The following is a 26,197-nucleotide window of genomic DNA, read 5'->3' as shown; positions in this document are numbered from 1 at the left end:
GGAAGGAATCTGCCTGCAGTTCAGGTAGACCTGAGTTCGATCCCCAAGTCTAAAAGGTTCCCTGGAGAAAGAAATGACAACCCACCCCAGTATTCTTGCCTGGACCCTCCCATGGATGGAGGAGCTTAGCGGGCTACAGTCCATAGATATCTTTTCATGTAGTGTCTTTGTCTGTTCTTGGTATCAGGTTCCTTCCTCTTCAGTTATTTGGAAGATTTTGTGGTAAATTAGTGCTAATTCTTCTTTAAATGTTTGATAGAACTCACCGATGAAACCATCAAGTCCTATACTTTTCTTATCGGGATGGCGCCAATATAATTTTGTATCATTTTGTTTCAGTTGTAAACTGGGAAATAATAGTAAATTTTTATCTTTGTAAGCAAAGTCAGCAACAGCAGTCATTTTTCCTCTTGGCTTTTTCTTTAACTTTTTTATGAACAATTAATAAAAATCAATACTCTTAAATTAATATTTTAATGGTATACACTACCTCCTTTTGAGTGCTATAATAATCAGAGTTTGAATTTATATTATTTCATTTATTTCCACCAGCAGTCAGTGAAGTAGTTATTATTTTGCAGATGAGGAAACCCAAGCTTTGGAATATTAAAATGTGTACCTAGGATTATACATGAAGTAAGTGGTAGAGCTGGAATTTCAACCAACCCTCTGGAATTCAGAATCCTTGTGCTCAAACACTAGGCCATGTTGCTTCCTACATATGAACACTAGTGAGAACTTTCACATATAATGTTTGACATGTGTCTTTGGGTAAAGTTACAAGGGACATGCTTCTCAGGTACAGTTATTAGTGTTCATATTTCACAGAAGTGAAAACTGAAATGTAAAGAGGTAGGCTACTTCTCTGAGATCATCAGGAAACAAGTAATGGAGGAAGCCCTCAGTCAGGTCTCCTACTTTCCAATTCAGTGTTCTTTCCTTTGTCTCCTCTGACCCCATCCACTGGTGCCTTGACACTTTGGCTTCTCTAAGTACATAGCAGAAAGCATCATGAATTTCACTAGCCAACTTTTAGTTCATAGCACCCAGATCTCAGAGATATTAAAACTAGATGCATTGTAGGAAGATCATTCTTATAATGGTGGGCCTATGTATATAAAATTCAGTTCAGTTCAGTCACTCAGTCATGTCTGAATGCTTGTGATCCCATGGACTGCAGCATGCCAGGCTGCCCTGTCCATCACTAACTTCCAGAGGTTACTCAAACTCACGTCTATCGAGTTAGTGATGCCATCCAACCATCTCCTCGTCTGTTTTCCCCTTCTCCTCCCACCTTCAGTCTTTCCCAGCATCAGGGTCTTTTCCAATGAATTAGTTCTTTGCATCAGGTGGCCAATGTATTGGAGTTTCAGCTTCAGCCTCAGTCCTTCCAATGAATATTCAGGATTGATTTCCTTTAGGATGGACTAGTTGGACCTCCTTGCAGTCCAAGGAACTCCCAAGAGTCTTCTCCAATACCATAGTTCAAAAGCCTCAGCCTTCTTTATGGTCCAACTCTCACATCCATATGGCTACTGGTAAAACCAGGCTTTGGCTAGACACACATTTGTTGGCAAAGTAATGTCTCTGCTTTTTAGTATGCTGTCTGGGTTTGTCATAGCTTTTTTTTCAAGGAGCAAGCATCTGTTAATTTCATGTTTGCAGTCACCATCTGCAGTGATTTTGGAGCCCAAGAAACTAACTCATAATAAAAAGGATCTTGATATGTATAATTGATTGCATCATGTAGTTATTAACTTATTTGAAAACAAGTTAATTTGCGTGAGTATAGTAAAGAAAAAAGACAAATTGTACTAAGGACTCTAGGGTAGTGTCTGTTACATTGTAATGTAATTTTCTTACAGTGATAAGTTTTCCTAAAAATGTAGCTTTTTTGAGGAATCACTAAATACTTCTAAGACAAGAAAATACAAAAAAGGAATGTTCACATCCATGTTTTGAAACACAAAAAGCTTATTACTTTTATAATTGCATTTTTAATGGGTTTTGTCTGAGTTTTATCCTGAACACAAATTTAAGAACCATTAAAAATGCAGTTATAATAAGCTTTTTTCAAAATTAGTGTGTATTCGTACGTTACAAATTATTTAGAACCCAAAATTGCTAAATTTAGAAAATAAATTTATATTCTTACAGTAGCTACTGTGTATTTGTGTTGAACCATATGAAATTGCCAACATTCAAACATTTTCAAACTCACAAGAAAATGTCAATCTCTTGTGGCTCAGTCTAAGAGTTAAGGAATCATTTCCACCATTCTGTTGAAAAATCTTCCTGAAATGGTTAGAGTAAGTTTGTTGTAGCTTGCTAGAAATATTTTTCCAATTAAATTATTTCTGAGTAAGAGCATCCCTACACATACTCCCCTACAGTCCTTCTGGTTACTTTGGGCTTCTCTGGAGTGAGGCATATACTCTGCAAAAAAAAAAAAAAACAGATATTTTCATCATTCTGCAAGATCAAATTAAGTTCATGTAATCTCCCTTTGGGTAAAATTGTGCCTCTGTCTGTGTATTCAGGAACATGTGCATGTGCCTGTATACACAGCTTCAGTGTTCATATCCCAGAGAGTTCTCAGATTAAACATCCATGCCCTCCTCTGGCCAGTAAACATATAACTTATTGTTCTAGTTGTTTGTTGCTGTATATGTGGCTGAGTAGATAGATACATAGGTAAAGGTGTATTTCCCCCTGTTTTTGTTGGGGCAGGGTGTCAAGGTGAAAAATACGACATTGGGAAATGGTAAGTCAGAACCAAAACTGGCACAGAGGTGAGGGCTCCAGAGGCAGCTCAGGCACTGCTAAGAATATGGGCTCCATCCCCAGAGGGACCCTGGCCGAGTCAGGCCTGAGAACATTATTGACTGAAGGACACCAGGAAAGTCACTCACCTCTCAGTGTTTCGGATGTGTCACCTGAAAAATGGAAATGGTGAGAATGTTGAGCATCATAACAGCCAATGTTGAGCATTTAATCTGGGCCAGACATCCTACTAATCATTTTATTTGGGTAAATTTACTTGCTACTGGAAACTACTATTTACATTATTTTATAGAACAGGATGTCTCGGGAAGGTTAGTCTCACAGCAGCTAGTCCCTGGTAGATCTAGTCAGTAACTTACAGGGCTGTTGTGATGATTAATGAAATAATGCACGTGAGGAGGGTTAGCCTAGAGCCAGTGTTGATGTATAAGGGATAGACAAATTAGACTGCAAACTGCTCTAAAGCAATTTGAGTAAAAGTTACAGAGTAATTAAAAAGCACAAAATGAGAGGGAGCAAATCATACATACAAAGAGTGTTTTTAACGTTGATTATCTCAGAGTGAACTGAGTCCCCTGCTGAGGGTATTCTGTATTAAGAGACATATTTAACCAGTTAATTTATATTATATTTGTTATAATATTTGTTTGATTTGTTTGATTTTTTTTTTTTTAGCCATCCTTAGATTGAGTCCCATTATAGCCGAGAAGGTGGATCAGTAATAAAATACAGAATGAACTAAGCAAAAACAGTGGGAAAGCCTAACTCATTGACCAGGTGCATTTTAGATTCACATGTAAGAAAATATCACTTCTGAACTTGGATTCCCCTTATGGATGATCTTAGGTTCAGCTCTCATGTCCCAAATGTTTCTCCAGCAATTAGTCAGAGCTGTTACCATGTGCTTCTTCCAAAAATGTTGCAATTGAACATCTGGAGTGATGGCTTCTATTAAGGGGGAGGTGAGTTTTACTCCCTTACACTCTAGTTTAGGAGGCTGAGATAGTGGAAGTGTTACCATGACCTATAATTGAATCAGCAATTTGTGGGCTCAGGTGTGGAAGATGGAAAACATTTTAAAGAGCCAGGCTTTGTTGGAATTTTCACACTACTTTCTGAGTTCTTTTTGCTTTGGACGGATAGACTGTGTCCTTCACAAATCCTTATCCCTAACCTTAGGGACTTTGCTAGTAGAACTGGAGGAGCTATGAAAAATAAAGAACAGTGGCTCTGAAGGTGTTTGACACATATGGAAAAAGGACAGAATTAAAATTCATTCGCAAATGCCAGGGTGTGGAGAGAACAAATCTCTGGGGGAATTCAGGAATAGTGATTAGTAAAGAGGTTTAAGGACTCAAAATTTGAAATCCATGCAGGAAGAGTGAAGAGGTAAAAACCAGCGTTAGTATGCCAATGAGTAAATATTCGTGGAGGATCAATTGTGTTAAAGACAAGATGCTTGGATCATTTTGTAAAAAAAGTATTGGCATTGTTTCTGACTTCAAAGAACAGTGTGGTTTAGTTAGGAGATTTCCTCCCTCATCTAAATAACATTACAAGAGGTAGCAGTATTTAGGATGCTGCAGAGAACCGCATTAAAGGACATGAGAGGGTGAACTTGAACTATAATGGGAAGTAGTAGAGGGTTCATGTGAATGCTTGGAGGATAGGTAGGATTAGGGTGTGCAATGAAGGAGGTGTGTGGGGAAAAAGAAAAGCAGAATGGAAAGTAAAAGATGTGTCTGAAGGAATGCAGAAAAGTTTAGTTCAAGCAAAAGTTTCAGGAAGATGATTGGTTGAAGATAAATGGAGTGACTAGAATCCGAGAACATCTCAGCCAGGGATCCTCACTATGCCTCATTTCGTTCACTTTGGATGAAGATACAGGGGTAGAGAGGTGAAGTGACTAGAACAGATGGGGAAAAGCCTTGTAAGGAGTTGGGACTAATACAAAAAGAATGGAATCTCTTTGAATATCTTTTTAGGAGAATCTATAAACTTGATTCAAGTGCAGTATAGAGAAGGCTGTTAAAGCTAAAACTAGAATTAACAGGCATGTGTGTATGTGTATTCATCCCTCTGAGTATTAAACAAAAAATACATATGAAAGCTTTACATTAGAAATAAAATGAAACTTCCAACAGAGTGAAAAAGACTGAAGTTAGTGCCAGAGGAAGATCCCAGGACCCCCCTTTTTGGTATTTAGGTGGAAAAATAGGGATGAATATTTACTTCTCAGTCATGGCTTAAATGTGAACTTTCAAGAGGAAGAGTGGATGATTACATAAAGCTCTTACTTCTTCTGTGATTCTAGATCAAAGCCTTTGGTCAATGCAAAGGAGATATGTACTTTGTTAATAAGCTGAAAAGCTGTTACTTTCTCATTTATTTGTGACTGTGAGTATATTCATAACAGACATGGGTTTGATCCCTGGGTTGGAAAATCCCCTGGAGTAGGAAATGGGAACCCACTCCAGTGTTCTTTCCTGGGAAATCCTGTGGACAAAGGAGCCTATCAGGCTGCAGTCCATGGGGTTACATAGAGGAGAACATGACGGAAGGAATATAGCATGAGAATATTTCCTTTTTCTTCACGCTGAGCTCTAAATTATGTGGAGAATAAAGACATATTTGTAATGATAATTTCTTTTCAAATTTTAATTCAACAAGGAATTGATTATATAGTTTTTGTTTCAGAAATAGTTTATATTTAAAAATAATATATAGAACAAAGCAAAACCAAATAGCATTGCTATCACTTGTCATTTTGCCACACAGAGATACCACTGTTAATATTTATATTTGTTTTAGATACTTTTCCTCAAATATATATCTATGTTTCCAAAATAGAATCACATTGTGCATATTGTTTTGCAGTATTCTTCATAAAATAATAATAATACAGTAATAATAGTATGTTGAGAACATCTGTTAATATTTTTACAATGTTATTTGATTCCTCTATCAGTTCAGTTCAGTCACTCAGTTGTGTCTGACTCTTTGAGACCCCATGGACTGCAGCTCACCAGGCCTCCCTATCCATCACCAACTCCCAGATTTGCCCAAACTTGTGTCCGTTGAGTGAGTGATGCCATCCAACCATCTCATCCTCTGTTGTCCCCTTCTCCTCCAACCTGCAATCTTTCCCACCATCAGGGTCTTTTCCAGTGAGTCAGCTCTCCACATCAGGTGGCCAAAGTATTGGAGTTTCAGATTCAACATCAGTCCTTCCAATGAACACACAGGACTGATTTCCTTTAGGATGGACTGGTTGGATCTCCTTGCAGTCCAAGAGACTCTCAAAAGTCTTCATCAACACTACAGTTCAAAAGCATCAATTCTTCAGCACTCAGCCTTCTTTATAGTCCAACTCTCACATCCATACATGATTACTGGAAAAACCATAACTTTGACTAGACAGACCTTTGTTGGCAAAGTAATGTCTCTGCTTTGTAATATGCTGTCTAGGTTGGTTGTAACTTTTCTTCCAAGGAGCAAGTGTCTTTTAATTTTGTGACTACAGTCACCATCTGCAGTGATTTTGGAGCCCCCCAAAATAAAGTCTGTCACTGTTTCCAGTGTTTTCCCATCTATTTGCCATGAGGTGATGGGACCAGATGCCATGATCTTAGTTTTTTAAGTGTTGAGCTTTAAGCCAGCTTTTCCACTCTCCTCTTTTACTTTAATCAGGAGGCTCTTTAATTCCTCTTTGCTTTCTGCCATAAGGGTGGTGTCATCCTCTTATCTGAGGTTATTGATATTTCTCCCGGCAATCTTGATTCCAGCTTGTGCTTCATCCAGCCTGGCATTTCACATGATATACTCTGCATATAAGTTAAATAAGCAGGGTGACAATATACACCCTTGACATACTCCTTTCCCTATTTGGAACCAGTCTGTTGCTCCATGTCCAGTTGTAACTGTTGCCTCCTGACCTGCATACAGATTTCTTAGGAGACAGGTAAGGTGGTCTGGTACTCCTCATCTCTTGAAGAATTTTCCAGTTTGTTGTGATCCACACAGTCAAAGGTTTTGGTGTAGTCAATAAAACAGAAGTGAAGCTTTTTCTGGAACTCTTGCTTTTTCAATGACTCAACGGATGTTGGTAATGTGATCTCTGGTTTCTCTGCCTTGAACATCTGGAAGTTCACCATTCGTGTCTTGTTGAAGCCTCTCTTGGAGAATTTTGAGCATTATTTTGCTAGCGTGTGAGATGAGTGCAATTGTGTGGTAGTTTGAGCATTCTTTGGGATTGCCTTTCATTGGGATTGGAATGAAAGCTGACATTTCCCAGTCCGGTGGCCACTGCTGAGTTTTCCAAATTTGCTGGCGTATTGAGTGCAGCACTTTCATAGCATCATCTTTTAGGATTTGAAATAGTTCAACTGGAATTCCATCACCTTCACCAGCTTTGTTCTTAGTGATGCTTCCTAAGACCCACTTGACTTCACATTCCAGGATGTCTGGCTCTGGGCGAGTGATCATACCATCATGATTATCTGGGTCGTGAAGATTTTTTTGTATAGTTCTTCTATGTATTCTTGCCACCTCTTCTTAATTAATATCTTCTGCTTCTGTTGTGTCCATACCATTTCTGTCTATTTCTATATATTCCATTATATTTTAATGCTTTGTTTTATTTCCTCAGTTTCATGCTGATGAACACTTAGGTCTTCTCTAACTTTTATTGCTAATAGAGTGGTACATATTTTGGGGTGGATAAATGTACATTGTCTGTCATTTATTCTTTCACATCTTTCAATACATAGACTTTTATTGCTACTTTTCTAAGCCCTCTTTCAAGCACTGAGATACAGTGATGAACACATTTAGGAACGTTTTATATTTTCATGGAACTTACCTTCTAGTTAAGAGAAATGAAAAATTAAACAGTAACCAATAAATGATTATGATAGTTGAAAAAAGTGATCAGTGCTATAAACTTAATAAAAATAGGGACTGTGTTAAGGTTTGAAGGGGTTGGGAGTTAGATGGTCAAAGAAAGTCCCACTGAATAGATTTTACCTTTTAGTTGAGCTCTGAGACCCAAGATGGGGAGAATCAATCATACTTGCGGACGTAATTTTTCCAGTTAGTCATTATCTAGAACAAGGTTTCTAAGGCTGAAAAAGCTTGTGATATTTGTAAAAGAGAAGAAAAGCTAGTGTGGATGGTCTTAGTGAGTTGAGGTGAGGGGTGAGCAGAGATAATAGGAGGTGAGATCAAAGAAGTGTGCAGAGTCCAAGTCATATGGGACCTTTAAGGCTCCTATAAGTCATAAGTTTGTGTTTTACTCTGAATGCATTGAAAAGCCTTTAATAGTTAATGAAGGTGGAAATGTGATCTGCTTCAAGGAAACAATAACTGTGGCATCATAATCACAAATAATGGTGTTTGAGGCTAGGTTGTTAACACTGGAAACAGGACAGTAAGAGAGTTGTGGTAATATTTGGAGATAAACTGTCAACATGTACTGCTTAATTATTTTCTACTAATATCCTTGGGATGCAAATATCAGAACAAAGGGTATGCACAGATGAGAGACCTCTGCACAAGTTTCCAAGCGTTCTCAAGGAAATCTGTTCCATTTAGCAGGTAGTGGTAGTTTGTCCCATTTACTTACTGCGCATGTGACTGCACAGAATTGCATCCACAGGCGTAAGGAACCATCTCTGCTCTCAAGGGGATAGCAGCTTATGATGCTGAGAAAGTACTCACCATATAATTACTATGAATGTGCTCACTCCGCTTACTGTGGTGTTTTTTAGGTGATAATTTCTACATCAGAAGTAATGTTTACTCCCACGAGGGAGTAAAAACAGAAGTATTTAATAAAGGAAATCATCTTCTATCCTAATCTTTGGAATTCAGTCCTCTTGTGTTACCTTTTTGAACGGTGCTAAAGCCAAACAAAAACAAAGACTTTTCTAAACATTCCCCAAATTAAAAGACTATTCAGGGAATGATAGTGAAAGTTATAAATGTGCTATTTTAACAAACTGTCATGGAGTTTTATTCACAGGAAACTTGCATTATGTTTAAGTTAAATTAAATTTGCATTCAATGTTTCTGTATCACAGCTTTCGCTTCTTTAGCCCTGTCTTACAAAGCCAGAAGCTCATATTCTTAGCTCAAACCTCAATTTTGATCTAGTTCAGTTGTTCTTGTTGTTGTTCAGTTGCTCAGTCGTGTCCAACCCTTTGTGACCCCATGGACTGCGGCGCGCCAAGCTCCCCTGTCCTTCACCATCTCCTGGAGTTTGCTCAGACTCATGTCCATCAATTCGGTGATGTCATCCAACCATCTCATCCTCTGTCGCCCTCTTCTCCTCATGCCCTCAATTTTTCCCAGCATCAGGGTCTTTTCCAATGAGTAGGCCCTTCACATCAGGTGGCCAAAGTATTGGAGCTTCAGCTTATGTATCAATCCTTCCAGTGAATATTCAGAGTTGAGTTCCTTTAGGATTGACTAGCTAAGTTAGAGGAAATTAACACATGTTAGTATATTAGATTCAGATATTATTTCAGCAATGGATAGTTAAGATGAAGCTAAAAAATACTATGTTTGAAAATTATAAATCCTGAGCAGATAGAGATTTCTCTTAAGTTGTCTAATTTTTGAGACAACAGTGTTACTTATAAGACCAAGAAGCAAGATTAATCTCCAAAGCTCAAGATTCTATTAGCATAGCAGCAGCAATTTCAAAGCTTAGATGATGTAGTTGCAATAGTTAAAGTGAATTAAACAAATCACACATTATCAGTGGTGAAAATAAGCCTTAAACCCTGATCATTACAAAAGTAACTGTTGGTCCCTTATGTACTCAGATGGCAGAACAAACACATGTGAACCCAGTTCCCTGCAACACCATCTTCTCCCCAAATACAGAAATAGGAAAACACACACACACACACACACACACACACACACACAAAGATGGGAAAAATGCCATAATTACATTTACAATTGTTCCCATACATATAAACATGCATTGCAAAAAAAAAGAGGAAAGCTACATAGATTGGGAATGGTGAGAGCTCCAGAGAAGAAAAAGCGTATTAAGAACCATAGACATTAATGAAGGTAGAGAGAATGCTGTAGCAAGCCCAGTTGGGATTACATGCCACCCAAGGGCTTGAGACCAGGATCAGAGGCTGCCATCCAGAGGGGAAGTCTGTACTGAAAATAGGAACCCTCTGTGGCCAGAATGATGCCACTAGTCTATGAAAGGAGTAGGTAGAAAGAATGAGTCTCAAGAAGGTATTTCTTACTATTTAATGATAAAACATCTTAAATGGCTTATGTTGGTATTTACTACTTTTGGTTTGTCTTATTAGTTAAGCATAGTCAGCTGACTGAATATATTGATTCAGGTTTAGGTGAAAGAAGAGAAATAGAAATTTGGAAAATATGCAAACCCCCAAAACACAGTGATTATAGAAGTCAGCCTAATAACCTTGTTGTTTTCATAGTTCTAAAGTACCTACCCCAAGATATCTATTAGTTATAAAGGAAAATAGTAATGTCCCAGTGGAAAAACCTGGTAGATACACTGTTAACCAACCATTTAAGATTAATACCCTCATCAGTAATACGACATATTAACATCAGTTCTGTTCAGTTGCTCAGTCGTGTCCAATTCTTTGCGACCCCATGGACTGCAACACACCAGGCTTCCCTATCCATCAGCAACTCCTGGAGTTTGCTCAGATTCATGTCTTTCGAGTCAGTGATGCCATCCAACCATCTCATCCTCTGTCATCCCCTTCTCCTTTTGCCTTCAGTCTTTCCCAGCATCAGGGTCTTTTCCAATGAGTCAGTTGTTCGCATCAGATGGTCAAAGTATTGGAGTTTCAGCTTCAGCATCAGTGCTTCCAGTGAATATTTAGGACTAATTTCCTTTAGGATTGACTGGTTGGGTCTCCTTGCAGTTGATACTCCCTGTAGTTGATATTTATATCATGATGAATGCAGTGTTCTTTGGTGATATTTTGGCCAAAACTATATAAGCTAAATCTAGTCATGGGCACACTCAAGCTGAAAGACATTCTATAAGATCTACTGACCAATATTCTGAAAGCATTATCATCATCAAAGACAAAGAAAGGTTGAGGAACTCTCACAGATTGAAGGATGCTAAGGAACAGAACAACTAAATGCATGGTGGGATATTGGATCAAACCCTGGAACAGAAGAAGAACATTAGTGAGTAAATGGGTAATATTCTAATAAGGTCTGTTGTCTAGTAAGTAGTATTATATTAATGTTAACATCTTTGTTTGATATTGTTCTGAGACTATGCAAAATGTTAATCTTAGAGAAGGCTGTGTGAAAAGTATATAGAAGCCTTCTGAACTAATTTTTGTTTTAACCAAAGTTAAATATTTATAAAATAAATTTAAAAAAATAGCAGAATAATAAAATGTTTTATATGGATAGATATCCATCTATCAATATCCTATAGTAGGAAGTAAACATGTAGCAGAAAAATGTAGAGCAAGAATAGACAATTCACAAAATAATAAAGTTAGAAAAGATGGTAAACACATACACAATTTATTTCATGCCATATATTTTATAGAACACTACACCAAATAAAAGGGTTTTGAATCTTGGTATTAGAAATGGGTTACAAAAATAGCAAGAAATAATTATAAAAGTATTTTAGATATTTAGGAGATTTCGAAAGACAAATGCATTTGAATACAAGTGTGGCAAAGCATATCTTAGAATGGAATTATTTTATTCCTAGAGATGGACTTGAAAACTATCTAGTTCAGTTGTCTCATTATACACATGAACTGAATCTGTAACCACCTGGTGAAAGACTGATGAGGTATCATGTCCCCTGGTATGCATTAGGTGACTTATTTTGTAGCATGGCTCTCTTGCCTCCAGATGTCGGAGCAGTTCTTTTTTACCCCAATCTCTAAGTTAATTAGCTTTAGTTTCTTCTTTTGAGTTGGAAACAGAGACTCCTTCACCTCAACCAGGGTTCCAGCAGAGGAATGTGAAAATACCTGAGTAAGAACCTGAGTGTGTCTTATCTTAGAGATCATGGCCTTGTTTGTTTGTTTTTACTCAAGCAGTTTTAAATTTTATTTTTAAAATTTGCATACAGATGATGCACTCATTTTGGTGTATCATTCTATGAGTTAACTAACGCCTAAAATTGTGTAACCACCACTGCAGTTAAAATGCAGAACAGTTCTACTACCCAAAATCATTCCTTCATTCTGTTCCTCTGTGGTCACGCTCTCCTCCATCTCGAATCCCAGATAAGCTCTCATCTATTCTTGGTCCCTAAGTTTTTCCAAAATATCATATAAATGGAATCATATATCATGTATTTTTTTGAATCTTGCCTCTTTGATTTAACTTTCTTTGAAAACCAGTGATGATGTTGCATGTATCAGGAGCTGCTTTCGATACATGCCCAGGAGTGGGTTTGCTGCCTTGTATGTCAAATGTCTATTAACGTTATAAGAAATTATCCAGTTGTTTTCCAGGTGGTTGACGGTATTCCCACCTGCTATTGCAGTTTTAGTTGCTCTGAATCATCAGAAGTTAAAATGGTCAGTTGTGCTTTTGTGTTATTTTGAGACCCTAGTTTAGCATAATTACTTAGACAGTTTTAAAGTTTGGAGACCACCTACCTTTGGGATGTGGGAATGTCACATTTATAAACTTCACATATGCAACAGTGAATTTGTGGGTCTCATACTCAGAAGCGAGATCTTAGACATCTATCTTACTTACTTGTTTCCTTATTTATTTGTTTATTTAATTATTTATTTACATTTTGCATGCTCCAGTTGATTCACATTATTTGCTGAAAATTTTATGCTTTCTCAAATCTACTACCATTTTTCCTTCATCAGAAAAATCTTTGAGTATATTTCTGTGGGTTTATTTGTAGATTCTACTATTTTATTGATCTGTGTTTCTATCATTACTACACTGTCATACTGTCTTAATAAGTCTAGTAAGCCTAGAAATCAGAGGGTGAATCCTCCAATTTTATTCTTTTCCTTTGAAATTGTTTATTCTCAATCCTTTCCTTGCCATATAAATTTTAGAATCAGCATATCTACAAATCCTACTCAAATATTAATTAAGATTAAATTTTACCTATAGAGCAATTTGAGAAGAATTGACATCTTAACAATGCTCATTTCTTCAAATCCAGGAACTTGGTGTATCTCTCCATTTATTTATACTTTGGCTGTGTTTGTGTGAGCATGTATTACTTTAAGATGATAAAAGGAAGAAAAAACAAAAAAATAAGAAACTCACCATTGTAATAGGATTTCTTCACATTTTGATTCTTTGCCAGTCTGCCTACTAGATTTTACTTTGCACAGTCCTTGGTAGTGGCTTTTTAATTCTTTCCAGCATGGCTAATTGTGATTAGTGGGAAAGAGAGCCTGTAGTAGGCATACTCTATTTTGTTCGGCATTGAAAGTTCATTGGTTTTAATTTTGATTATGATTATCTAAGTCCTTCTTGCATGGTGATGCCATGGACTGTAGAGCACACAGAAGTGGTTTACTTTTTTTTTTCATTTTGAATAAACCAACTCTGAGACAACTTTCTGAAAGTAGACTTGCTGGATGAGTGTAAAGAATATGTTTTCTACATAAAAACTCAAAGCATTCATCCTGGGGGCATGAGGACCTGGGAGAGAAAGGGTAGAACATAGAACCTTTCTTTCCTTCTATGTCCAATAGCATTTATTTTGATTCAGGAACTTCTTTTCTTGACAGTGTCTTGATGTGTCACTTAAAAATAAAAGAAATGAAAATTGATGTGACAGTTAGCAGAATCTCTGAAGTCTATCTGGGAGCATTTCTTAGCAGGCACTGCCTTGCTGACAAATAATAGGAGTGAGCATATGACTCAGGATCTCACAATATCACCATTTATTTAGCCCCAAAGAAAATACAATTTCCTGTGTCCTAATAGATCTCAGCTGACTGATAAACCCCAGCACCTTCCAAACTGTGTTATCTCCCCTAAATCTTTAGAGGGCTTATGTAGCTTTATCTTCTAATAGAGCTAATAATCAAATTTTCCATTTTATCTCTAAGAATTAGCAATCACTAAGTGTGTTCTCTCGAGCATAGTATAAATTGTTTGTTTTATTTATGGCCATATAAAAATGTGTTTGATCCATTTTCTGTTCTCTAGTTATATAATTCATATCTTCAGCTTTGCTTTTATTATAAATCAAGATGCTATACTAGAGATCCTCAGACTAATTCTTTATTAAGAATTAGAGCGAGATGAAACAGTTCAAAGCATTGACTAAAGTAACACACTCAAGAAAATTTCACCTACAGTTATTTAATATACTTTTGTTGTTGTTCAGTCACTAAGTCATGTACAACTCTTTGCAACCCCATGGACTGTAGCTTCTCTGTCTCTCACTATCTCCCAGAGTTTGCCCAAATTCATGTCCATTGAGTTGGTGACATATCTTTGTGTAGGGGTGTTAGTCATTCAGTCTTGCCCGACTCCCTTTATGATATTAATATTCTTCTGTTAGAATATTAATTTGATTCTGTACTTCTCATTCAGAAGTCAGCTCCACACTGACTCCTAAATGAGATAAAAATTGGTATGTTTGTGAAACCAGGAAAAATATTTAATTTTTTGCCAGAGTATTATACTTTTCCTATGAAACTATTTAATGCTTTTATCAGGTAATAACTTGCAAGTCACATTTTAAAATTCCATAGCCATATTAACATGTAGAAATCTCAGCAAGGGTTGGAGAAACTCAGGGACTTTACAGAGATTGAAGTGTATATTTTATCCACAAGAGTAATCAGGTATGTGCAGAAATCCAATAGACTTAGTTTATTGAACATTCATTCATTCATTCATTCATTATTTGTGCCCTAGGATTGTGCTGGCTTTGAGGTTACAGAGATGATTAATACTTGATTCTAGTTTTGTTTTTTTTAAGCCCTCAAGTAGGGCATTGTGAACTGATTTTAAAATAGAATGGTAATTATCCTTTTCAAATGAATACTTAGTCCTTCATTTAGTCATTCAAATGAGGGTGAGAGAGCAATTACATTGTAGCCATGGGCCTCTAAGGGAGAAAGCATGTCACAAGATGTATGTAAGTGCTTTATTCATAATATATAGCTTTCTGTAGTTCCCAGATTACATTTGAGTTACACATTTAATTGTCATAATAATCTTCTGATAGATCAAGGATGTATTTAAAGCCCCATTTATAGTTAATGGAACTGAAGTAAAAAGAAGTTATATAAGTTTATGTCCTAAAAATAGTTAGGAAATGCTGGAGCCTGGGACTCTAAGACCAGTGCTCAATTTATAACAACCATTGTTTCTCCAAAGTAAGGAGACTTGTCTGATGATCCAGAATTTCTAAAATTCTAATGAAATACTAACTGAACTTATATTGTTTAGAGAGGTAGGAAGCTATATATATGTCTCAATATAAATGACACCTTCTGTAGGAAGCTCACCTTGATTAGACAGATACAGATTCTCATATAAACTCTTATAATTCCTACTATAATTGATTGACCATTTTTTGCAATTGTAGTTATTTCCCACCAAAAGCAATTCTGAGTACCCTCTCTGAGAAAGACAAATTACTTACTAAATAATTATTCCTTGCCATCTTTCTTCCTGAGCAAGTGAAAGTCACTCAGTCATGCCCGACTCTTTGCAACCCCATGGACTGTATAGAATTCTCCAGGCCAGAATACTGGAAAGGGTAGCCTTTCCTTTCTCCAGGGGATCTTCCCAACCCAGGGATCGAACCCAGGTCTCCCGCGTTGCAGGCAAATCCTTTACCGGCTGAGCCACAGGGGAAGCCCTCTTCCTGAGTAATATATAACAGATTTCAAAAGGCTATGCTGTCTTCAGTTTTGTACTTAACTGTGGTGCCCAGCACACAGCATGGGCTGAGTTGGAATGGATTTAGTAAATTAATATTTGCCAACATGTGAATTTGACATGAGTTTGAGCAAGCTCCGCGAGTTGATGATGGACAGGGAAGCGTGGCGTGCTGCAGTCCATGGGATGGCAGAGTCAGACACGACTGAGCAACTGAACTGAACTGAATTTGTGACTAGTTTATGTTTATAGTATTTGGTTGGATAGATTTTCTTGTGAACACTCAACTGTTTGCTTACCTCCCAATTCCATTTAGGTACAAAATAACCAATTTTTTTTTTTTATCTTCTCAATTTCACAGGATTATACCTTGACAATGTACTTTCAGCAAGCTTGGAGGGATAAGAGGCTGTCCTATAACGTAATACCTTTAAACTTGACTCTGGACAATAGAGTGGCTGACCAGCTCTGGGTGCCTGATACCTACTTCCTGAACGATAAGAAGTCGTTTGTGCACGGAGTGACCGTCAAGAACCGTATGATCCGCCTGCATCCAGATGGGACAGTCCTTTATGGCCTCAGGTCTGTAGTGACCGTTTCAAAATCAAACTTTCCCTGAGCACGATACTTACTGCTCTTTATTGGAGGGGAATATTGTGCTATTTTTCCTGAGTCCTCCTTTAATTCTGCTGATAAGCAGTTAAACCTCCTATTCAATAGACATCTGAGAGCTTAGGGGAGCATGTTTACAAAGGGACTTATCCCCAGCTAAGCCTAAGTTTTTTTTCTGAATTATCTTCCAATATCAGCTGCTGATCCTAAAGCTGCTTTATTTAAGAGGTAGGGATAAGCAATATTAAAATAACTTACACATGGGGTTTCTTTAAAGTGGAGAAAAGTTCTGAATGCCCAATACTTGTTTGAATGTGGCAGATGCTCTGTTTTCTGATTTGTTCCCGAGCTCTGTGAGCTGAGTCTGGCCTTCCGAGGACAGGAGGGCTTTCTGTATCCTCTCACCTCCAAAGAGTAATCAGACTTGCAATAAATAAAGCCGTCATCTCATGTTTATTAATAGTGACTTGACACTATTAAATGTACCTTTATAGCAGGAAAGGATTGTGATACTCTGCTCTCTTTGGAGGATGAGTTGTGAAATATGAGTTTCTTCTTTAAAAAGTTTATTTTGTATTAGATGGCTCCCTGGAAAAATGATGAAGAAAAAAGATATCTGTCTTACTCTGAAAACATCTCAGTGTAAAGAATTTCTCTGCATTATTGGGTGAAAAAGTGATATTTTGTAATGTTCAATGTGTCTGATATATTCTGTTTTACATGAACACTTGATGGCTTTATCATAATGATGATGATAATAACAATATTGTTATTCATTTATTGAACACACTTGTTAAGGGTCAGACATTAGTTAGTACACTCCCTGTGTTATTACAGTTATGATGACTTGCAACAACCTTGTAAGTTAAAACTGTTACAGTCTTTATTTCAAATGAAGGCTGGTATAGCTTGTCTAAGATTACAGAGAAGTAAACAGTGAAAATGGGAGCCCAATCCTGTTCTAAGTTCAGAGCCAGAGCTCATAACCGTTAGCCTAGGATGCCTCTCACTCTGGCATTGTTCCTGTCTGTTACATCTCATTTTCATTATCTGCTGTGTTCAGCGTCCTGATTGGTTCATTGTCTTAGATCCTTATAAGCCAGCTTCTTTGTTTATCCTATTTGTAGAGAGAATAGCATTTGTTTATCAAGAGGGAGGGAGTGAAGCAGAGAGAGCATGTTTGTACTCCATCAGCCATTGAAAGTAAAGAGATGCCTTGGATACAGGCACTGCTCACATACAAGCCTTATGGAAAAAGGGAAACAGTGGAAAAATAAAACAAGTTAACTGGCAGTGTCTGCAGACTCCACCAAAGTGGTGGCATTTGAAAGCACTTATGGAAATAATTGTCTTAGCAGATGTATTGTGGAACCATTACAAAACATAAGGCATCACAAAGACCTTGATAAGATGGTGCCCACATCGACAGTGGAGGTTGTAGTTCACGTTTTAAGAGTTACACACGGAGAGAAGTCAGAATCCTGAAGAAGGCAGAGAAGGCACAGAAATAAGTTACTAATTCAACTGGGAGTGGCAAGTTTTGGCTAAGCATCTGACCCAGTGCTGGATGCATTTGCCCAGCAGATCATCACAGCAATCATGTAGAAATAATCTTGCCCTCTTTGTTTTTCCTGATGATACCCACATTTAGAACAGAGAACCAGTTGTGTTCTCTGTTATACCCAGCACCTACAGTGTAAATAAACTAAGTGAAGACTGTCAATGAATTCTGAATGCACATATTCAAAGTTGAATGGGTGGGAAAAATCAGCAATCAGAATGTCTGTACAATTGAGAGGGAAAAGAGGGGGCCAGCATAGGTGATAAATATGACTTCTTTAAGGCATTAAACCAATAATCAGACAAAAAAGCTGGTGGCTGTTCATTCTTATCAAGACCAACTGGGCACCATTGCTGTGAATCGTCACTATAAATCAACAACATATGCAAGTTCCTGAACACATCTGATGTGCTTAAAGTTAACGTTTCTACTTGAAAAACCCTCATGGATTGTGATTGTTCTATCAGTTGTATAGTTAGTTCTGAATATGAAATTGGTAAGAAGTTTTTCAGGAAATTTGTATATATCTCTTTCCAATTTTTAACTGATAGAACAGTTTATTTCATGGCTGAAATTTAATGCAGGCTGGATATCCCTTTTTAACAGCAGAAGTTTCATTTTTTCAATAAATAAGTAAAAGGAATGCAATTAAAATCACTACTGCTGGGTTGATTCAGATCTGCTTAATCCCTCCTGCTACTTACCTACCCCCTGACCTCAGTTGTTCTCTGTTACTTAGAGTTTGCTAAAAAATTTAACTTGCGTCTGTGTTCAGTAGTGGCTGACTTCCAACAGCCTTTAGACTAGTAATAGTATTAATTTAGTAGTTAGGACTCATTAAAGGATTTAATCTGTACTTGGCCCAGTGCCAGAACATTCCTTATATAATCTCATTTAATATTTTGTTATTTTTTTTTCATTTATTTTTATTAGTTGGAAGCTAATTACTTTACAATATTGTAGTGGGTTTTGTCATGAATCAGCCTTGGATTTACATGTATTCCCCACCCCGATCTCCCCTCTCCCGCCTCCCTCTCTACCTGATCCCTCTGGGTCTTCCCAGTGCACCAGGCCTGAGCACTTGTCTCATACATCCAACCTGGGCTGGCGATCTGTTTCACCCTAGTAATATACATGTTTCGATGCTGTTCTCTTGAAAATCCCACCCTCGCCTTCTCCCACAGAGTCCAAAATCTGTTCTGTACATCTGTGTCTCTTTTTCTGTTTTGTATATAGGGTTATCATTACCATCTTTCTAAATTCCATATATATGCGTTAGTATGCTGTTATGTTCTTTATCTTTCTGGCTTACTTCACTCTGCATAATGGGCTCCAGGGGAACCCTCTTACACTGTTGGTGGGAATGCAAACTAGTACAGCCGCTATGGAGAACAGTGTGGAGATTTCTTAAAAAACTGGAAATAGAACTGCCATCTGACCCAGCAATCCCACTTCTGGGCATACACACTGAGGAAACCAGATCTGAAAGAGACACGTGCACCCCAGTGTTCATCGCAGCACTGTTTATAATAGCCAGGACATGGAAGCAACCTAGATGCCCATCAGCAGACGAATGGATAAGGAAGCTGTGGTACATATACACCATGGAATATTACTCAGCCATTAAAAAGAATTCATTTGAATCAATTCTAATGAGATGAATCTCATTTAATATTAACTTTAATTCCTACAAAGTGGCACTGTTGGTTGGTTGGTTGATTGGTTTTTCCTTCTTACATGAAGAAACTCTGGAACTTATGTACCAAGTTACACAGCTCCTGCCCAGGAAAGCATAATTGTTTGAATACAGTGATGTTGCTCTTCATTGTCATTCTGTCTTACTCCTTAGGTACTTGCAAGTAGAAGTAAAGAATAGTAGAAGAGCATGCAAAGGGGAAAAAAAGGAAGGTAAACAATAGTGAGATGGAAATAACTTGCATTGATCCACAGATACAGACTTTGTTCTGATTGACAGAATAAGCCCCTAAAGAACTATAGTCCTGAGTCATCTGTGGAAGGTTCACTTTTAGGTTCTGAGCTTCACACCAATCCCAATTTACTAAGGGATGCTTTTTGGTATGTGGACTCTCGGGGCACAGAAAAGATCATTGCAAAGAAATCGATAAAGGCAAGGTTCAACAGTTGGAATAAGGAGAGCTGAAAGGCAACCATGAAGACCTGGATACAGAAAACTGGTACAAGGAAGGCTTTAAATATCAAGGCAGTGATGAAGAAACTGGGTAGAACAAACCCTCTGGGCTGAATGTCATGCATGTTCAAGGCAAAATCCTTTAAGGATTTAAGTGTTTCTTCTATTGAGATGTACAAAGATTGGCGGGGGTGAGAGGGCTAGAGGGGAAGTCATTGAAGTTATTCAGAGGATGAGTATGCCTCTTATAAAGATTCCTTAGTGAAATTTTTAAGTGTTAAAACATATTGAAGATAATGTAGTATGAAGAATATTAATGCTTGTTTAATTTCATGGCGGGTATACAGGTGTTTGGATTTCCCTGGTGGTCCAGTTGGTAAAGAATCCACCTGCATGAAGAATATTAATGTTTGTTTAATTTCATGGTTTTTTGACTTCCCTGGTGGTTCAGCTGGTAAAGAATCCACCTGCAATGCAGGAGACTGGGGTTCAATCCCTGGGTTGGGAAGATCCCCTGAAGAAGGGAAAGGCTACCCAGTCCAGTATTCTGGTATGGAGAATTCCATGGACTGTATTGTCCGTGGGGTCACAGAAAGTCAGACACGACTTAGCGACTTTCACTTTCATTTTCATACAGGTGTTTGTCATGCTGTTCTTTCAACTTGTCTGCACGTTTGAAATTTTTCATGATAAAGTTTGGAAAAGAAAAATGGCCTTGACATTTTTGTTCTATTATCTAGGAAATAGCACTCAAGATTTAGAAGTCTGCAGCCAGAGAATAGTTTTTCTCATCTCTTAGAGGTAGAGAATTACCTATATGTGACATGTACTTTTAGCAGCTGTGTGTGAAAACAAGGTCATCTCACCTTGGAGGATGTATACTGAGTGGATCCTTGATTCAAGACAATCAGGCTGTGATCTTCCCGACCCAGGGATCAAACCCAGGTCTTCTGCGTTGCAGGCAGATTCTTTACTGTCTGAGTCCCCGGGGAAGCCCTTGTTGTTGTTATTGTTGTTGTAGGTTGGGCATTAACATTTTTTTTTATTCTGATTGGATTTTTGTTTCCCCATTGCCAAAAGAATGGATGAGCAGCTTACTCTGTCATTCCATTACTCTTCAGGTTGATTATCATTTTAGGAGCACAGAGTTCTGATGCAGTGCAGAGACACAATTGCTCCGTGCAACCGATTTCCTTAACAAAGTATTATGGCAATGAAACTTGTGTTTTAGCTTGGGCTTTTGTCTCTGACCTCTTATTTAGCCTTAAGCATCTTCTTCAGGTTTTAATTTCTTCATAAATAGAAAGGTGGGGGATAAGTAATGTCATTTTAATAACCCAGTCATCTTCTGAATCAAATGAGATTAATAAATGTAAAATAAATTGATATTCTGACATCAGGCTGGAAAGTGAAATTAAATATTTGGAGTAGCATAGTAATTTGTAGATAATAAGTGTGCTGTGTTACTTAATATTTGATAAAGAAATGAATGCTGGGAATATTTGCTAAATAAACAGAAGGCTGGAACAGAGAAAGCTTTAGCTATCAAGGCAGTAGTTTTATATTGTAGAATTTCACCCCAAGTATCTTTCCATGATTCTTTGAAGACACATCTTTGTCTTGAACAAAAAGAACAAGAGGAGCAGAAATGAGGAACTCAGTTGAAGAGAATGGGAAAGGTCTAGGTCAGACATGTCTAATATGAAAAAGGGAACTACTAAAATACTAAGAGGATTGTCAAACTGTTTTGAGGTCACAAAACAACAGTGGAGTCAATTCTCTCCAGCTTTGGCAGCCTGAGATGAAGAAAAAGCAGACTAAGTGCCTGGCTTGAGACCCAAGTGGCCATGACAGCCTTTAAAAAGTGTCCTGTAGCCACAGACCCAGTGTCTCGTTTGTGGCATGCACTCTAATTTTCATGTAATCAAGCATTGTATATTTTCTCTTAAACCAGGCCTTTCTTTTAATTCTCATCATGTTTTATCAAGCATCTGTGTTTTAAACCTTATTGAAAGATCTACAGGAATAATTAAGAAAAGTGATGAGTAATGTTATTTTTCAAGTCTAAGTTTATAGTTTATGACTAAAGAGTAACAATATCCTTAAATAAAGATTCATACCTTCACTCTTGGCTAGTTGATAACTCAGTTACACTAGTGTGATCATAAAATAAAATACCTCCTTTCTTTTATGATACTATTTATATATTTCTTTAAGAGATATAGCTGGAGATAAGAAGAATATTTTCTTGGGATTAGCCCAGGTGTAGAAGTGGTGACAACAGACTTCTCACTGTCTAGGCAGAAGAATTTCTAGCAATTTATAAAGCAAATATTTCATATAGATTAATAATGTTTAATACCAAGATAAAATTGGCCCAATGAAATTATTTTCAGAACACTTCAAGGAAAAATGGCATAGAAAATACAGAATTTCTGCTGATGAGTCCAATTAAAGCAAGTGAAAATCAGATTAATCTGGTGTTGACATTACTTCATAAAGAATGTTATATAGGTGTAATTTAGACTGTTACTAGGTTGATGCAAAGTAATTAAGGTTCTGGACCCTGAATTTTAAGTCATTATAACAAGGCTTAAATACATCTTTATTAATCAAAATAGGAGCCGTTACAGTCAACACTTTTTTGCCAATGAGAAATAAGTTTGTTTTTTCCTGTAACATAAAAATCCTTGTTTCAGGATTTGTTGAACTCTTGGAAAGCATTTTCTGCCTCCTGTTGGATATAGAAGTATTTTCCATGCAAAATGTTGTTGAGATGCCTGAAAAAGTGGTAGTCAGTTGGCTAGAAGTCAGGCGAATATGGCAGATGAGGCAAAACTTTGTAACCCAGTTTGTTCTACTTTTGAACGACGTGCAGTCAGGCATCTTCATGGAAAGGAATAAGACCCTTCCTGTTGACCAATACTGGCTGCAGGTGTTGCAGCTTTTGCTGCATCTCATTGATGTGCTCAGCATACTTCTCAGATATAATGGTTTCATAGGAATTCAGAAAGTTATAGTGGAACAGACGGGCAGCAGATCACCAAACAGTGTCAATGATCCTTTTTGGTGCTATTTTGGCTTTGGGAAATGCCTTGGAGCATCTTCTTGGTCCAACCACTGAGCTGGTCATTGCTGGTTGTCATATAAAACCCACTTTTCATTGCATATCACAATCAGATCGAGAAGTGGCTCACTGTTGTTGCATAAAATAAGAGAAGATGACAGTTCAAAACAACATTTTTTTTGACTTGAGATCAGCTCATGAGGTACCCTCATGTCGAGCATTTTCACCTTTCCAGTTTGCTTCAAATGTCTAATGACTCTAGAATGGTTAATGTTGAGTTCTTGGGCACCTTCTTGTGTGGTTGTAAGAGAATCAGCATCGAAGATACTCTCAGTTGGTCATTGCCAGCTTCTGATGGCCAGTCACTGCGCTCCTCATCTTCAATGTTCTAGTCTCCTTTGCAAAGTTCTTGAACTGCACTGTATGTTCCCTGGCAGTTCCTGGGCCAAATGCTGGTTGATACTGAGAGTTGTCTCCATTGCCTTATGACCCATTTTGAACCTGGGTAAGAAAATAGCTCATATTTGCTTGTCATCTAGCATCATTTCCATAGTCTAAAATACTTGTAAACAGCAAATAATAATTTGCTACCAAAAAACATAAAGCATGAAATGCACATCAAAATGATGTATAACATAACCACATTTATTTAATAATGTGTTCCAGTATGAAGTGGCAAAGTTTAACAATGCAAAATTGAAATTACTTTTGCACCAACTTAATATTTATTTAAAACAGGAGTCATTTACTAGATTTCAGGAATCTAATGAGTAATTACTCTCATCAGAGAATCAGGAGATCTGCATTCTAATCTTACGTTTCAGTTCAGTTGCTCAGTCATGTCCAACTCTTTGCCACCCCTATAGACTTCAGCGTGCCAGGCTTATTTAGTGGTTCTTATAATTATTCTTTTAAATTATTTCTAAATTTTATTTTAGCTCCCCAAATCTTAATATGTGTGATCTTGTAAGCTGTAGCATGTATACTTTAAGATTCCCATATTATTTTATATAAAGCAGTATTTAAAGTGATACTGAGGTGCTTTAGCAATCATAGTTATCATCTTGAAAAAAATCTCCTGATTCATTAAGAAAACAAAAACAAAATCATTGCATTCAGGTATACAAGAAAACCTGAATTATCTGCTAATGGCATTTTTTGGTGAATGTAAAAATGTATATATTTATTAAAATTTAAAATCTGAATCCCAATTGGACTGCATATTATTTATGCTAAGTCATTAACATTATATCTTAAGCATTTTTAGCACATTGTTAAAACCGTTCAACAAAAACAAAACAAAACCCATTTCCTGTTATATGATGTTACATAATTATTGTTAAACAAATTTTGAACCCTTAATTCTATCTCCCAGAGTTAATCATACCTGTACCTTGCTTCATACTCTTCCAGATACTTTTCTCGTAAAAAGCATATAGGTAGTTTATCATAAAACAGATTCATATTATACATACGATTTTGTGATCTTATTTTTTTTCTTTAACAATGAATAATTTTTCTATAGCAATGCTTATCATGTCAATAAAATTCTGCTGACTATCATTATTTAACCATTATAAGACATATTTGGGATACATTTCTTTATCCAGTATAAGATATGGTTTGTGGTTTTGATATAAGGTGACATATGTGGTTATTGCTATAAAATGAAGGACTACTATTTCGAGTTTACTCACTATTTTAAAGACATCAAAGCTTTTTCCAACACAATTTATAATCTTGAACTTGTGCTGTTGTATCTTGTGGTGTCATTGTTTAAATAAATGGCTCAGGAGATGTACTAATACAGATTAGGACAGTTCTTATGGAAGGACTGACTTTCTTACTCTTCTGACCCATCTAAAAATAGTTGTTTGTCTTTTGGAATGAGGGAGGAGCCCTTGACTTCATATGTCTATACACCTCCCATATGTAACATTAGGTCAGAAACATGTCACTTCTGATTAAAGGTTCACATTCTTAAAGAAAGATTCAGCAGGAAGCAGAAGGTAATTCAACCACCTCCTGCTATGTATGTTCTGTCATTGGGAAAATGGCAAAGGATAATGTTAGCCTGTAATGGATTTAGACAGGCAAGGTTTATTAATTTTATCTTTTCCCTCTACTCCTAAAGCTTCACCACAAGATATTGGGCAAGTGAATAACTCAATAGCCATCTCATGCTGAAATATAGTGTATTAAACATTAATATATCAATTTTTTACTTGATTTCCTAGTTGGTTTAATTCATTTTCATAGATATACTGAGTGAATGCATTTTGTCAAGTAGAACAGAGATTTTTAGTGAGAATATTGGTTCTTTTGGCCAGGATGTGAGACCCTGTACTCTAGATTTATCAGTCTTCTAAGTAGGAAAATAATTGCCTTAATCTACCTCTACCTCTGTGGGAAGAAAAGCATACATCTCCCCTAAGAGCTGAATTTAATGTTTTTAATTTAAAAAATAAAAGCCTTTTTTTTTTGGCCACGCATATGGCATGTTGTTAGCTCAGTGGTAAAGAATCTGCCTGCCAGTACAGGAAACACAAGAGATACAGATTTGATCGCTAGGTCAAGAAGATGGCAACCCGCTAGGCAACCCAACCTAGGAAATGGCAACCCACTCCAATATTCTTGCCTGGAAAATTCCAGAGACAGAGGAGCCTGGTGGGCTGCAGTTCATGGGATTGTGGGGAGTTGGACATGACTGAGCACAACAACACAAGTTGTTGTTGTTCATGTGCTAAGTTGTATCCGACCTTTGAGACCCCATGAACACCAGGCTCCTTGTCCATCACCAGCTACCGGAGCTTGCTCAAACTCAGGTCCATTGAGTCAGTGATGCCATTCAGCCATCTTATCCTCTCTTGCCCCGTTCTTCTTGTCCTCAGTCTTTCCCAGCATCAGGGTCTTTTCCAGTAAGTCAGCTCTTTGCATCAGGCCGCCAAAGTATTGGAGCTTCAGCTTCAACATCAGTTTTTCCAATGATTATTCACTTTTGGTTTCCTTTAGTGTTGACTGGTATGATCTCCTTGCTGTCTGTGATACTCTCAAGGGTCTTTTCCAGCACCACAGTTCAAAAATATCAATTATTTGGTGCTTTACCTTCTTTATTGTCCCGCTCTCACATCTGTACATGACTACT

General features: G+C 37.2%; 1 protein-coding gene across 3 annotated transcripts in view; it reads left to right on the top strand.

Annotated features, from left to right (window-relative positions):
• The window catches only part of GABRB2 (gamma-aminobutyric acid type A receptor subunit beta2), a 270,258-nt gene that overhangs the window by 84,826 nt on the left and 159,235 nt on the right, over positions 1-26,197 (top strand). For all 3 annotated transcript variants that reach the window (XM_065936454.1, XM_065936463.1, XM_065936446.1), the window contains exon 4: positions 16,025-16,245. In XM_065936454.1, coding sequence (XP_065792526.1) covers positions 16,025-16,245 — 221 coding nt within the window. The remainder of the gene's footprint in view (positions 1-16,024; positions 16,246-26,197) is intronic.

Source organism: Muntiacus reevesi, chromosome 1, assembly GCF_963930625.1.
Source record: "Muntiacus reevesi chromosome 1, mMunRee1.1, whole genome shotgun sequence".
Classification (NCBI taxonomy): Eukaryota; Metazoa; Chordata; class Mammalia; order Artiodactyla; family Cervidae; genus Muntiacus; species Muntiacus reevesi.
The sequence above is the reverse complement of the archived record's forward strand: the minus strand, read 5'-3'. Positions and strand labels throughout refer to the sequence as shown.